The following is a 14,905-nucleotide window of genomic DNA, read 5'->3' as shown; positions in this document are numbered from 1 at the left end:
ACACACACACACACACACACACACACACACACACACACACACACACAATGTAATGTAAATAGTATCTTATAGAAAAATGTTCAACTCCACGAGGAATGAAAAACTAATTAATGCAATAAACAAATCTAGTATGGCTTCACAAAAACTATAGGGATACATTAAATGAATGCTCTAAGGACTTTTTAAATCTTGAGATTAGATAAATAGTTTCAAAAAGTGGGGTTTTGATCAACTTTTTATCTATTCAGTAGCATACACTCGGCACAGGGTGGATGACTCTGATAGTGTCTGAGGGTGCCAAATGAGCATTAACATTTGTTTTTGTGTCTTTTTGTCAAACAATAACAGTGTAACAGCATGCTTTTGCAGCGTTTTACAGATGACCATGAGGGAAATCGTGGAGACTTGGAATCATGACAGACCGTCATTTTAATATTCCGCCCTGTCTCTCTATCCACGCACTGATATCCTCCCTCCAGGTCAGGAGTACAGGGGAGGGGGAGAGGTGTGCGCGGGCTGCGAGTCTCCCATCGCCGACCGCTTCCTGCTGCGCGTGAACGAGCGCTCCTGGCACGAGACCTGCGTCAAGTGCGCCGTGTGTTTGAGCGCGCTCACCGGAACCTGTTACTGCAGGGACCGCCTGCTGTACTGCAAGCACGACTATGAAAAGTAAGAGCACACACACACACACACACACACACACATTGACGTAGGGTTCACTATTAGTGTTTGCTCCATTGATTATGGGAGAGTCGGGCAGGAATTGAAGAAATACTCAAAAAGCAATGCCATACGATCAAAACTTGTGTAGGCCTACGTAGCCGAACAAAAGCCTAAATCCAGAGAAAACCACTTTTGACCGCACGTCATTTATGTAGTGGTACATTCTTCAGGCTAAACAGCTGTTACTCACCAAGCAATACGCATTTGACGGTTACTGAGCAAATGAATGTAGGTGAGAAGAAAGGTTAAGTGTTTGCAGTTTTATGACCCTATCCGTTGTTATGTTGCACAAATCTCAAATAAACATACATTTCACACAAAAAACAACAATGCATCTTTAAATACTTTAGCTGTAAATTATAAAGTAGTCTTTAAGAGTGTTCTGCTGATGTTTAGTAAAACCTTCAGAACATTTTAAGAAAATTTAAATAATCCTCCAGTTTAATCTAACAAAATGCGACCTTTCAAGTCTGTCATTACAAATGGGCCAAAACGTTGCTCAAACCCACATAGCTTGATATATAATTTGTAGTCAAGATCCCCAAAGTTTAAAAAGATCATGTCAGGCTGAAGTAAGTGTAAAGTGTGTCTACATTTTTAGGATTTTCCATTTTCATCACAAAACATAAACATTTGGGTGAAAGTGTGACAGATATATAGGTAAAAGTTCTGTAACAGATTGATATAAATATGATATTGACAGACAGAGTGTAACAATGTTTCTGTACCTGTGAAGCCTCTTAAGGGGATTTGAGGGACTATTAAGGTTTCAAATGATTAACTGGAGGTTCTTAGCACATTTTGCAGAGTTCTTATATGGAGAAACATATGAGCCCCATTTTCCCACTGCAAGAATTTGTAGTAATTCATTTGTTTTGCACATCAGTTTGTGTCATATAATTACAGTTATGGATCTGGATTTATAGGAGAATTCTCATAGGTGTATGTCTTCAATCTCCTTTGAATGAACATCACTTAATTCTGCTATTTCATGCTCCATGCATGTGCAACGTTGTCTGGACATACTGCAGTGTAAAACAATAACACATATTTAATACTTGCTTCGTAAAATATAAAATATCCAGTTTTTTGTTTGATGATTCAACGTTTGAGGCCATACCATGTGTATGTGTGTGTGTGTGTGTGTGCACTTTTTGTTTTCGTCGTTTGGTGTGTGCTGCGGTCAGTGGGTGTGCCTGCAGTGGGAGCTCCAGGGGTAGACAGCTGAAGGACGAGCATGAAGCTTGTTATCATTGTTTTGAAAAGTGTCAGACGGCATCCAGCAGCACAGACTCTCCCACTGTACCTGACATCTGGAGGAGAGAGAGAGAGAGAGAGAGAGAGAGAGAGAGAGAGACATAGAGAGAGAGATGGGGGAACTGCAGCTGATGAAAGTTCCATTGTGTGACGTTTATCTGGAAAAATGAATGAGAAACGTGGAAGTAATAGCTCATCATAAATGTTTTCAATTTTCAGTGATGGAATGAAAATGTGTATTTGCTCCCCTCGTGTAATGACTGTAATTGTAGATCCAGATTAATAGTCAGCCATTCATTCACTATGGTGTCGATTTAGTCCCCTATACATTGCATATGGATAGTTGCTTTGTTGTGTGAGTCGGTGCCAGACTTGGCACACAGCACAGTCTGTGACCTTCATCGGATCAGCAACAATGTCTCCTTGTTTTCCCTGCGGTCTGACCATCAGCGCCTTACACTTCTCCCCCCCCCCTCCCCATCTAGAGCAGGTGTGTGCATTTTAACAGTTGATAAATGTCCAAGAATTCGGACTGTGCATAAAAAAATTAGTGGTTGAAGTTGAAGTTTGGTTGTGTTTTAGCACCAGCTGGTTGAAAGAGGCAAAGGCAGGTCAACTGCCCAATGTCTAGAGACATTGATCGTCAAGTATACTTTTAAAGAATGTGTGGATGAAACGTGTACATGCATGGTAAGATGACATCTTGCAGGCTTTTCTTGCTCATACTGGGCTATTTTCCATCTCACCCTCGTGCAGTATCTCTGGCTTGTCCAAATATTTTCTAATTTATCTTTTGCTTTGATTACATCACCCGCCCAGCACACAGGCAGAACTCTCCTCCCCGACTCTCCATCAACTTAAGCTAGAAGCCACACTGTGCATTTGCTCGCATGTGCTTGTTTTCTATAGTTAGTTTTCCGAAAAGAAAATGGTGAGATAGAAATGAATAGACAATGTGTTTTTGGGGAGGTATCTCGGAATTAAAAAAAAAATAATGAATCTATTCGGCTGAGGTGAAACAAATAAATGCATGTAGATGTCTATCAATTCAAATGAGAAGACAAATCTAATTTTGAAATGTGACCCATCCCCCACCCTGATTCATCTGGACTGAACTGCCTTCGAGGCAAAAGTTCATTCAACGTTTGCATGTTTAATGTTTTCAAAGGACATTTTGCTTCAGAATTATTCTAAACTGATTGACTGCGATGCTCAACATCAGGGTTCAACATAACATTCAACTTTTTAGGGTGAAACACATCATCTTAATCTAAATATTCAAGCCCATATAACTGTAGAATAAAGGTTCAGCTGTGAGTCAAATTCAAGTGCAGTCCCTGAAACTTCTTGTGATAAATTAGTGCAAACTCTACTGCCACTTGTTATCTATGTAATAAAACAGGAGGTATGTCTTCATTTTCAAGATTCCCTAGTCTCAATCTGTTATGGAAATGAGGGGATTAAGACACAATAAACTCAAGTGCATCTTGTGGATTTTTCTTGTGGATTTATTCTTGTTTTGAAACCTGAAGAAATTCTCTGGAACTCCATCCTGTCACGGACCAGATGTTCAGCGTGAGGCTTTCGAATCATTTTGTGGCTAAATTCCCATCAGGATGTTTTTATGCGCTTGTGCAATCATTTTTACAGACAAGATGGGTATAATAATAAATATTTGGATGGAAAGAAATTTACGACATCAGAAACAGGAAGTCTGATTATAATGAGTAACATTTCAAGACCTAAATGAGCCAAGGTAGAAATTTGGCTATGACTATTTAATTCTGTTTATTATAAAGTAAAAACATATTTATTTTGAATAAAAAGTAAAAAGTGACTAGATATCATTCTGATTGAAAATAAGACAATGAAACCATCTGATTAGCAGACGGACATGCATGAATATTGTCTCCCATCCTCGGTACACACACTTGTCACAGACGTTGTCTTTTACACACCGGCTCGACATTATGGTTCCTTGCCAAACAGAGCAGTATAAGGCCAGTGTTCCCTGGTCAATAGTGCTGCGCCCAGACAGAATGGAGGGTAGTCTGGCTGTGCGGAGCCTGCGAGCTCCCTTGTAAGCCCCATAAAGGCAGCTTCAGCCCTGTGAAAAACAGGTCACCAGGGTGGATATTCACTAAAGCTTGGGTTTAATACCTCACTCTGTGGGGAGGAGGGCACTGAGACTACATCTAGGTCTACGAACCCTGCCTTTGCAGACAGACTGAGGGAGACCCCGCCGCCACAGTTATGGAATCTCCCTCTGCTGACCAGGAATCTATATGTGAGTCGTGACGGCCTGACAGAGTATCCTCTCAAGTTACTCTGCATTTATGTGAGTGAACTTCTGAGACTTGTGGCTTTAAAACTCAGAGAGACGAAGGATAGAAACAGCATCTTCTACCCCCGTTCTCCCCTCCAAACCCCCATCCCAGCCACCGTTTCGCTCTCTGTCTCTCTATCCGTTAGCTCGTTCATCACTGTCTGCTTTGTAATAATATTTCTCTATTCCAAACCTCATTTCCTTCTCGTTGAGATTGATGGCAGCGATGACACCAAACAGTTTATCTCTCCGTTTATCCCTTGTTTTCTCTTAATCGCCTCGCCTCCCTCAGCGCCTCTTTGTGTCTCGGGAAGGGAACGGGGAGGAGGTGGTGGGGAGGCTGATTGGGTACTGTGCTAATTACCCAGCATTCTGTGGCTGTCCTGCGATGACAGGCCTGACACTAGACTGCAGGGAAATACTATTAGAGAGAATTATGCAATGACACGTCAGAAGAACATCAAGCCCTTATCCCCATCAGCTACTACTTCAACTCTGGTTAGTGAGTCAATGCCACATTATTGAGTTACTTTTAAAATAAATAACTGCACAGTTATGAAGTTACATTTAAAAATGGCATTACAAGTTATGAAAGTAAATGTTATGGGTAAAACTGTCATGTTTTGGGTGCCAGCAGAAATCTCAGAAATTCTCAAAACCCTGAGCAAATTAAACCGAAATTATCTGCATCGCTAGAAATCATTTGAGACAAGTGAGAAAATATTAGCTTTTTCTGCAAGTGGAATGAAAGTTTGTGTTTGACTGACTGACAGGACTGTATGTATAAATCCCAGTGAGAAGCTATACATGATACATGTGGTTCTGAAATGTTCAAACACTCCCCCTACCCAGGAGCCTACACAGGCTAAACCTGCAGCTCAACAGTTGATTATTGGAGGAGTGCCAGAAGAAGGGAAGTGGTGATGGGAGAGTTTTTGTGTTTGGATGTTGTGCTGTTGCAGAATAAGAAGATTTGATGGTATAAATGAAAGAACACCAGGGAGAAATCTTAATGACGATGGAGAAAGGGTTCGAAATGGGATAAAGAAGGTAAAGACGAGGTGTCTGAGATTTTTAAGAAGGGATGCAGCATCAGATTTTGGCCCGGGTGCATGTGTGTGAGGTGGGGGTGATATTGCCACTGTTTTTGCATAATGTGAGATGAGACCCCATCATCTTTCCTCCCCCACAACAATTTCATAACAGACAGCTAATAAATGTTTCATGGCAGAACAAGCTGCTCGCCTTGGCTTTATTAAATCTGAGATAATAAAAGCAGAGCGGGAGAGGAGAAAAGAGAGAGAGAATAGGGGGTCGCACCAGAGAGGGAGAGATAGGGTGATCGGCGTAGACTTTTCTCAAATCGAGCGGCTGTATCTCCTGTTTCTGGGGCAACGGGTCCCGCTGTCCCCCGCCACCCCCTCCCCGCTGCTTCCCACTCCGCCAGAGACAGACAGGAAATGAGAAACGGGCAGACAGGATATTGCGTTCTGGTGGCCTGGGGATTAACTGTTTTATCTAAACTAACACACACACACACACACACACACACGTACACACGCACACACGCCCACTCACTCACGCACACAAACACACATCTATATCCTCACACATAGCATTCATTCTTGGTAGCATCGGGTGTAGCTCGCACACACCCAGAGACACATATCATGCAGACCATGCACGTCATGCAGGTTTTTAGTTGTTACTTTACACAGGTACATTATATTAGGTCTTGAATATTACAGGCATCAGTGCTGCTCTCATGTGGAGCTTGTCTTATTACCAGTGTGAATAGTTTACGGTGAGAGTCATGACATGTAACTGTGTAACTGTGAGATTGGCTTGAGATTTTCTGCAGATTGTCTCTAAAGATGTATTCGTACTCTGCAGACCCTCATGGTCATTAGATAACAACTATTATATGGCTTTTACAAGAGGGCTGCTTATGATGTTACTTTATTGATGCATGGAGGGATAGGGTGCACACATGACAGCATCTGTCAGTGTTTTATTGATGTTTGTACCCAGGCACCTTATCTGTGTTTACACAAACTGTGCATATTTGTGTTTACGTGTGCATGTGACCGTATGTATACCAATGTATGTGTAGGTGTGTGTGACTGTACTGCATATATATATATATATATATATTTATTTATTTATTTATTTATTTATATACATGTGTGTATTTGTGTGAGTGAGTGTGAGTGAGTGGTGGCAGGGGTAGCGAGTATCGTGGGGAATGCTGGGAGATTTTAATAACACAGAAGCAGTGCAGGGAGATTTAATAAAAGGAGATGATGTGATTACTGAACCCTGGCTCTGAGCCATTTTGCTTCACAGAGCAATATCCGCCGAAAGTGCGCATACACACATACACACACACACACACACACACACACACACACACATTGAAGAAATGGATACTAAACAGAATATAACTTTAAAGTAAGATTGTTGCATATCATTTGTTCTTTCTAGGTCCCTCACATGAATCCTTGGATGTACTTTCATTTTAAAGGGAATGTATGAACATCCATTTGTGTGACACATATGGTCATTCTAAGCACATAGTGTATGTTGGAATCTCAAGCTGGTACATGAATACCTTGTTTAGAGACCGAAATGCATCTTAAACTACGAGTTAGGAATCAAAAAGAGGGAGAACGGTAGATCTTTGGAGAAGCTTTAATCTGCCCAAGTCAGGTTCTTCTGGCCTCGCTAACATACACCTGAACCAAACCCAGTGCAATACTCCAAACCAGTATAAGCAAACCTGTACCTATATAAATATTCATCAGTTATGAAAGCAAGCACAACAACTGTAATCGCTCTAAGACACATACATATTTATGGAATGATTGTGGTTGCGGTCCACACAATGTCGTGCTTGTCAGAGCTCACAGGCAAAACAATGCCACATGACACAGCTTAGGGAGACGATGAAGATTCTGTTATTCTGTTTGTATGCCTAGGATCTACAATAAAGCATGTAGGAAAGGGCTGATTATAACTACCCAATATACTCACAGCACATCACCTTTTTCTGCCTCTCTGTGTTTGATCTCATAATCAGTGAGCTTGTAATTAGTTGTGCCCCCTAACCCCTCAGAAATCCACGGCGCTAAACATAAAGGTGCCCGAAGCCAAAGTTCTTGAGGTTTTTTACATCACAAGCTCATAAGCAGACAGTCTTCTGTCTGCACTTACACTTCTCTTCTTTTTAATTCTGTACATATCATGAATATTACACACATCACTTCATTAAAGGAAAGCCCGCTAAATCCAAAGCAAAGTCCTCTTCCAAATATCTTTTCTGATAGATTTGTTCACAGCTGGTCTTAACTCTACACCTCAGCTGTTTATATTCAAATTTTCATTTCCACTTTTTCTGTCGTGGATATTGAAATGCAAGACAAAAAAACTCTGTATTATCATTGTCAAGCAAATATTCTTTTTTCCACTGATTCATATCGCAAAATATAACTTCTATATTAGTGATATTCACTTTTATAAAATCATGTTTTTATTGTCGTTCAACATAATAAAACTGGATTGTCTTAAACTATTTTTGGAGTATTTTACCTTACATGTATTCTGCTGTAAACACGAGATAAAATCAAAAAAACATGCCTGTTTGTTTGACAAGTATGGCAAATTAACAAAGAAATAACTAAAATGTAACCATATGGCATTGAATTTTACAATCTATTGTAAAAATTCAATATAAAAGTGCAATACAATCTCTGAACAGAAGGTTTAGCAAAATGTGCAAAACACAAAAAAAATGTGCAGAACATAAATTTACCTTATTCATGTGGCAGTTTAATCATCACGTGATGATAGTGATTTATTGGAAGCTACACCCTGGTCAGGGCCAGTGTGAATGATACTTCTATTAGAGGGATTAGACTGATCTACTTACAGACCCCCCTCTGTGGCAGTTGCCCCAAGTTGCCTTCATTTGCCATGTTGAGTAAATTCCTGCCGTGCTGTGTACACCCCGATTAGGGAGTGTGGGACTTAACCACCAACATCATCAGTCTTATGTCAAGCAATCCTGTGACAATCCAGTTCAGTTGTATTTTGTTCACAGTGAAAGGAAGTGTTGAAGTGTCTGTTTGGATGGAGAGTGAGGCTACACATGGTGATAGCTCCCCTTTGCAGAATATATTAGATGCCAAATATTAAGGTTAATAAGGTTTTTGCAGATATTTCACAGCAGAAGCAGTTCTTTAAGATGCAATGCACTGCTTCTATAAGAAAATAGGGAGAGCAACCTTTAGTTAAACACAAGGTCCTGTCACAATAGAGACGTGAAGGGCTGTTTATAGGGACACTTGTGTTTGTGTCATGGTGTTAAACTAGCGACACTGTCATTCGGGGAATTTGCAGAGCGTTTGACAGATGGATTGAGGGAGATTAGCCGTAGCAGCTGCGTTTGGGACAGAATCACAGATTAGGAGCTCTAATGTGCAGACCTGGCTCCTTCTTTACACTCCAGATTTGGGCAGCAACACCTTCCTATCACTCAGTCAGGGACCGTCAACACTTCTGCCTTTGTCCCTTCCTCCCCCTTTTCACTCCCCTCTCATCCTCCCATCCCTCCAGGTTTGTGTTGTGTTCTTAGTGCTATTTCTGCATCAGCTGATCTTTCTCTTTCTTACACCTATGCTCCGGTAACTCTTGCTGTTAAAGGGATATTCTGGTGATCAAGATTATCTGTACTATTTCCTGATTGCAGGTTGCAACATCAGCATGATCATGGGTGATGGTATGGTGAATGTGGTTTGCTAGTCAATGTCAGACTAGGTATACTGATTCTCAGTGGGTGGGTGCAAATGTCAGTGTGCAGGCTTGTGCGTGTGCATGCATGTGTGTGTGTGTGAGTGTCTATGTTTGTGTGTGTAAGTGTGTTTTAGTGTGCATAAGTGAGAGGAGAGAGATTAACCCCATGCTATCCCCAATCCCTGGTTATGAGTTTACAGCGTCTGTCTGGCCATCGCACTGTTTAAACAACAATCTAATTAATCCTGTCTTTATTAGTTTCAGTGAACTGGGGAGGCAGGCTGGGAGGGCGTGAGGGAGAACTGGGAATGCTGGCATAAAAAAACTGGGGACGGAGGGGGAGGAAACCAAGTGCATGTGAGAGCAGGGATTTGAGAGGAATTTAATGGCAGAGACTTAAGGCCCTGTGAATGGAAATAGGGATGTGAAGAGATGGTGAAGCAGGACAGAAATTGAAGGGTTATAACATCTCACAGGAGGAGCGACAGAGGGACAAAAGGAGGAAAGTGGTCATGGGGAAAAGCAATAGACCTGAGAAAGACGGTGTATTAAGCTTTATAGAGTTTAAATAAGTACTTTGAGATTGTGGGTGGGATATGGACAGACTGGAGTTTACCTCATCAAACAGATCTCCACATTTAAAAGGATTTAAAAGGGAAAGACTCTCAACAGGCAGCTCTTATCATAAGCTAACTACTGCCACCTACTGTAATGAGGGAGAAAAGAAAATACAATGTAAAGATGCCGACTACTGTAATTCCTCTCAGCAGATGTTCACCTTGTTGCTCTGTGTATTGGGTAATGCTTATAGGACCTTTAATTAAGAGACGATGTTAATCTCCAGAATCATTAAAACTCAGGGTGAATGTGTTGGAGCTCCTTGACTGTGCCGCTTTCTGTAATTACCTTACCTCAGTACTCCTTACAGTTTATGTAAGTATCATTCATATACAAGCCCATGTGTCTTTCTGTGCACCTCCAGGCTGTTTGTAAGGAAGTGCAGCGCTTGCCTGCAGGTGATTGGACGTTCAGAGCTGATAATGCGTGTGCTCGGCCAGGTGTACCACCTGGGCTGCTTTACCTGCTGCGAGTGTGAACGCCGGCTGCAAAGAGGTGATGAGTTTGTACTGAAAGAAGGCCAGCTGCTCTGCCGTATGGACTATGAGAAGGAGAGAGAAATGTTAGCTGCTATTAGTCCCACACCAACTGAATCAGGTATAGTAGGTTGCTTTGTCTGGATCACTTTTTAATCAATTCAAAGTTGTTTGGTTTTTCTACATACATCTTCTCAGATTCCAATCTTGATCACATTGCTCCACTTCAGATTAGTGAGCCGCTCCTGAAGGGAAAATGGGGGTTTAAAGGAGCTTCTTTCGAGCTTCTTTCTTGTTGATTGCCTAAATGACCACTGAGTCAATGATGTAGAACACAACTACCTGAAACAACATAACATCATAACAGCAAAAGGTCTTAAAAAATACAAACTTTTAGATATGAAACAGTATTACTACCTCTATTTTAAAATAAAGTTTGCTATGTCATCCTTCATTTTCAGATAATGTGTTAGCAGAAGTGTATTGTCTTCTGATCAGTGCGGATAGTCTGCAAAGGTGCTCACTGTTTTTTACAGTGCATTCTGGCTATATACCTGTATATTAAGCTGAACTCTGCACTGGAACAATTTGGCATTAAACCCTCTAGAAACATTTTTCTTCTTCAGAGATTTAATAACTACAGAACAAGGGACTAGTTTAAGAAACCCTCAGTCACCTCAGTTTTAAATACTTATTTTTCTTTTAAGGAAGAATGAAAATATACCTTCTCCTATGGGCTGATCTGACTGTTTTGTTGTCTGCTTACCTTGCGCAGTAAAAAGTGAGGATGAGGAAGGTGGAGGAGGTTCTGGCGGGGGGAAAGGTGGTGAGGAAAGCAAGGACCACAAGCGTTCAAAACGACCACGCACCATCTTGACCACACAGCAGCGCCGCGCTTTCAAGGCCTCCTTTGAAGTGTCTGCTAAGCCTTGCCGCAAGGTGGGTGGACCTGCTTGGTTTATCAATGAAAATGTGTGCCAGAAAATAGTCCCTTGACTTTATTGTTTTCGGGCATCTTTGTCAGTCCGCATATCAATTAATCCCTACGTGTGCTTGACACAATAAACAACTCTATTCTGTAGGTGAGAGAGACACTGGCTGCTGAGACCGGGCTGACAGTGCGTGTTGTGCAGGTGTGGTTTCAAAACCAGAGAGCCAAGGTTAGACTTTATATGTTCTGAGGACATGTTCTGTCTCACAGATCGACACAAAGAAGAAATTCACACAGACAATGTTTTTGTGCCTCAGATGAAGAAGATTGCTCGCAGACAGCAGCAACAGCAGCAGCAGCAGCAGGAACAAGAGCAGCTGGGAGGGACCAGACGAGGACCAAGCAGAGGGGGCCGCCAGAGCAATGACGACAGTGAGGGTAAGAGCTTGAAGTGCCAATGCAGGATGGAGAAGAATAGAAGAACAACATAGGACATGGTATGACTAAAAGGGATACTCGTCTCTACACAGATGGCTCTAGTACCCATGGCATGGATGGGATGCTGGGATATCCCTCTCTGCCACGTCAGCAGCTACTCGCTCTGGACCCCAACATCTACGGCGGAGAACCATTTCGACACGGGCTTACACCGCCTCAGCTGAGCAACGACCAGCTCCACTCCTATGGTAAGACAGGAGGTCAAAGCTGCAAAATCTAAAGAAACTGCCCCCTCAAAATGAAGATGTTTTATTTCCCACACATTCAAAACCGCAATTCAAGGGGGCCATTCAGCATGTTAGTCTCAGTAGTCTCAGTAAATGTCTTCTTACAAACCCATCAGTTTAATGGAGTCTTATACGCTATAGTCAAACAATTGCACTGCCCAATATTTTTCTTATTTTCTTATCATTTCCTTGGATAATGTGCAGTGGGAGGTAGGCAAAAATGTAATATTTGTACTTGAAGGTGATGCATCATGTTGCATTAATGGGAGGATGTTTGAATCAGGTTTTTAATTCTAAAAGTTGTGAAGATGTGAGGAAAAGGCTGAGATTAAACTACAGAGACTGACTCACTGTTAGTTTTGGCGTTTAGAGTAAACATATGTGCCTATTTCCATTTTTTTAATACTCTTCTGTGCTCTCTGGTGGTAATTAAAGGCCGTTCCACTTCAGCTGTGCACACTCTTTTTCACCACAGACTCAGAGACGGTGTTCCATGACCTGGACAGCGATGGAAGCCTCGGCCACCTTGGAGACTGCCTCTTGGCAACAGGGGACGGCAGTCTCCTGCCAGGGCGAGTGGGAAACCCCATTGACCGGCTGTACTCCATGCAGAACTCCTACTTCACCTCCTGACCCTTATAAACTCTCGCCTTTCCCACTCCTGTTCCACCTTTCACCTCAGAGATGCAGCTAATGGAGTCTGTCCATCAACATGCCTGTGGGACCGCTCTCCATGAAACAGCCTACACCCAAACACACTTCTGAGCTTTTATCACAGGCTAAAATCATCACAAAGCCAAACATAGTCATGACATCACTTTGCAGCATATTAGCTAATTGTCCCAACCATCTTTTCTTGATACGAATCACATGCTGGAAATACAAACACTGTAAATGTCCAAGATATGTAAAAAGACCTCAATTTCTCCTGTTGTATTTATGTAATGTTCAATGAAACACGTTTCATGGCACTTTCCGACAAAAAAAATGACAAACAAAAGACACCTATCAAACATATTTATGTGTATATCATGATTTACAGATGATAATTGGTTGTTGAAAGTGAATTCATCAATCAAGGTACGCGCATCAGGAGTCTTGGCAGGCCTTATGAGCAGCTGAGAGTCTAATAGTAGTTTGCATTACTTTTTTTCTCGACAGGACTAGTGATGTTATTGTGTGTGGAAGACTGCAGCATATACAATACTGTATATGGATTGGAGTACAAATTGCTCTCAGGTTAGTGTGTATGTTTATGTGACCTGAGCTATAACTCAGGATATTGAGCAGGATAGGAGTACAATTTAACTTGCCCAGTGAATTCAAGGACGCAGATTGCAAAGAGGAAGAAACTCTCCATGTGAAATGGTAATTTCAAACTACTAGTTTTTGACAATGCATGTTTAATATGGACCAAAAAAAAAAAATCGCATCTTTTTTTAGCATTTAGACAACACTACAGGGTTATTTGAGGAGCCTTATGCGGAAACAGGGTTGTATAAGTGATTATTTATTTTGCTTTCCCTTCTCTTTTATAATGTAATCACTTAGAAGCAGTGCAGTAAGTGACAACCAATAGATCTAGAATGCCCAAAAGTTCGAACACTGGGCACATGATGATGATGTCCTCTCAAATGTAAATGTGAGTATGACTGTGTTACACTTAATTGTTGTAGTCAATTTCTGTAATAACTTCTTTCTCAAACATCTCAAATTAGATGTTGTTAGGTAGATATTTTGTACCTTCTTCTGTGATAATCAGCAAATATTTAAATTGTAGCATGATATTTATGTGTCACAAAGTAGGTCTAAAGAAATAGCCTCCAAACTGAAGTTGGAAAGCAAGTGCAGAAAGCACCAGGATCAGACTCACAATAAAATAGGATTAGGGTGATACTTGTTTCATTTAGGTGCCAGTGATCGGCTGCAGCTTGTGACATTCTTTCATGACATTATATGTTTGACTCCGATCACTGACTCATGGTATTTTTACAGTGATATTTTTGTAAATGTAACTTATTTGTGCGGTATTAGGCAAGTTCCTATCTTACTTTTTTGTTCAGTGACTGCCAGGTGATGTGCTTTGAATGTAATGTTGCCGTATCTTCAATACAATCTGCGGTTTCATCTTTGAAGTGCGATTGCCTTATTGTCCTAAATATGATGAATGGTGATGCACTGATTACTTTCTCATCTGGTAAGAACAGCAGATATTACACTTGAAAAGAAATTAATCTGTTTCCCCTCCCCTTCAAAGCTTTAATAATTGAACCAGAAAAGGTCTGTTCTGCTTAGTGGTCACAGGGCTCATAACTCAATATCCTCCCTTTGTGTCTCTCAGTAGTCCCGCTGATTAGAAGTGGACAGCCTCCTACTTCTCCTTCCTTCCCAGACTCCCTATTTCTAAGTCATTGAGTAGTCAGGAGAGTTTGTGTGGGAGCGGTACATTCCAGTTTAATATTTGACTCTGACTCAGACCTGGAGAGGGCAAGGGGTGGGAGGGACAGACATTACCAACAGAAAACCACAGAGGATGACTACACCGGATGAGTAATACAAGTCTGATGTCAATTTTAATGAGATGGTTCGTAAAAAACAGACTTCCTGCATACAGGAAATTATAACTGTTATCATCACATGAACACAACAGTTACACGAGGAGTACGAGAAGAACGATGCAGTAATTGAATATTTTAACCTGTCTAACTCACAGTTGTACCGTTGCAATTCACATTTATCTTTGTCAAAGAAAGACAAAATAAGTCACACAGACTTATGTCCCATACATTAACATGGATGGGACAAATGTAAAGCCAGCCCATTTGTCCTGCTGTTAAGACAGCAGTAATCTGAAGGGGATGGAAGATGTCTGAATGCTACGATGGCCGAGGTACCGGATCTATGAGTGGAAAAAGAAAAGGAACAGGAAGAAAGGATGGTGCAGTGTTAGTCTTAAGTTTAGACTTGAAAACCAATGTGTCTTTTTAAGATAGTACAAGACTTAACTGCTGCAAGTCTGAATAACCAGCATGCAAAATCCATTCAGTGTAACCCCCCC

At 41.3% G+C, this 14,905-nt stretch overlaps 2 protein-coding genes across 2 annotated transcripts in view; one reads left to right on the top strand and one right to left on the bottom strand.

Moving 5' to 3' along the window:
* The window catches only part of lmx1al (LIM homeobox transcription factor 1, alpha-like), a 17,100-nt gene extending 2,952 nt beyond the window's left edge, over nt 1-14,148 (top strand). The window contains exons 3-9 of the mRNA XM_031867777.1: nt 480-669; nt 10,080-10,312; nt 10,967-11,130; nt 11,274-11,351; nt 11,440-11,560; nt 11,653-11,808; nt 12,323-14,148. Coding sequence (XP_031723637.1) covers nt 480-669; nt 10,080-10,312; nt 10,967-11,130; nt 11,274-11,351; nt 11,440-11,560; nt 11,653-11,808; nt 12,323-12,480 — 1,100 coding nt within the window. The 3' untranslated portion in view covers nt 12,481-14,148. The remainder of the gene's footprint in view (nt 1-479; nt 670-10,079; nt 10,313-10,966; nt 11,131-11,273; nt 11,352-11,439; nt 11,561-11,652; nt 11,809-12,322) is intronic.
* Nucleotides 12,751-14,905, bottom strand: part of chchd5 (coiled-coil-helix-coiled-coil-helix domain containing 5) — a 3,118-nt gene continuing 963 nt past the window's right edge. The window contains exon 4 of the mRNA XM_031867779.1: nt 12,751-14,746. Coding sequence (XP_031723639.1) covers nt 14,724-14,746 — 23 coding nt within the window. The 3' untranslated portion in view covers nt 12,751-14,723. The remainder of the gene's footprint in view (nt 14,747-14,905) is intronic.

Source organism: Anarrhichthys ocellatus, unplaced genomic scaffold (genome assembly GCF_004355925.1).
Source record: "Anarrhichthys ocellatus isolate YVR2014 unplaced genomic scaffold, GSC_Weel_1.0 scaffold40, whole genome shotgun sequence".
NCBI classification, from domain to species: domain Eukaryota; kingdom Metazoa; phylum Chordata; class Actinopteri; order Perciformes; family Anarhichadidae; genus Anarrhichthys; species Anarrhichthys ocellatus.
Note: the sequence above shows the minus strand (reverse complement) of the source record. Positions and strands in the feature narration are given on the sequence as shown.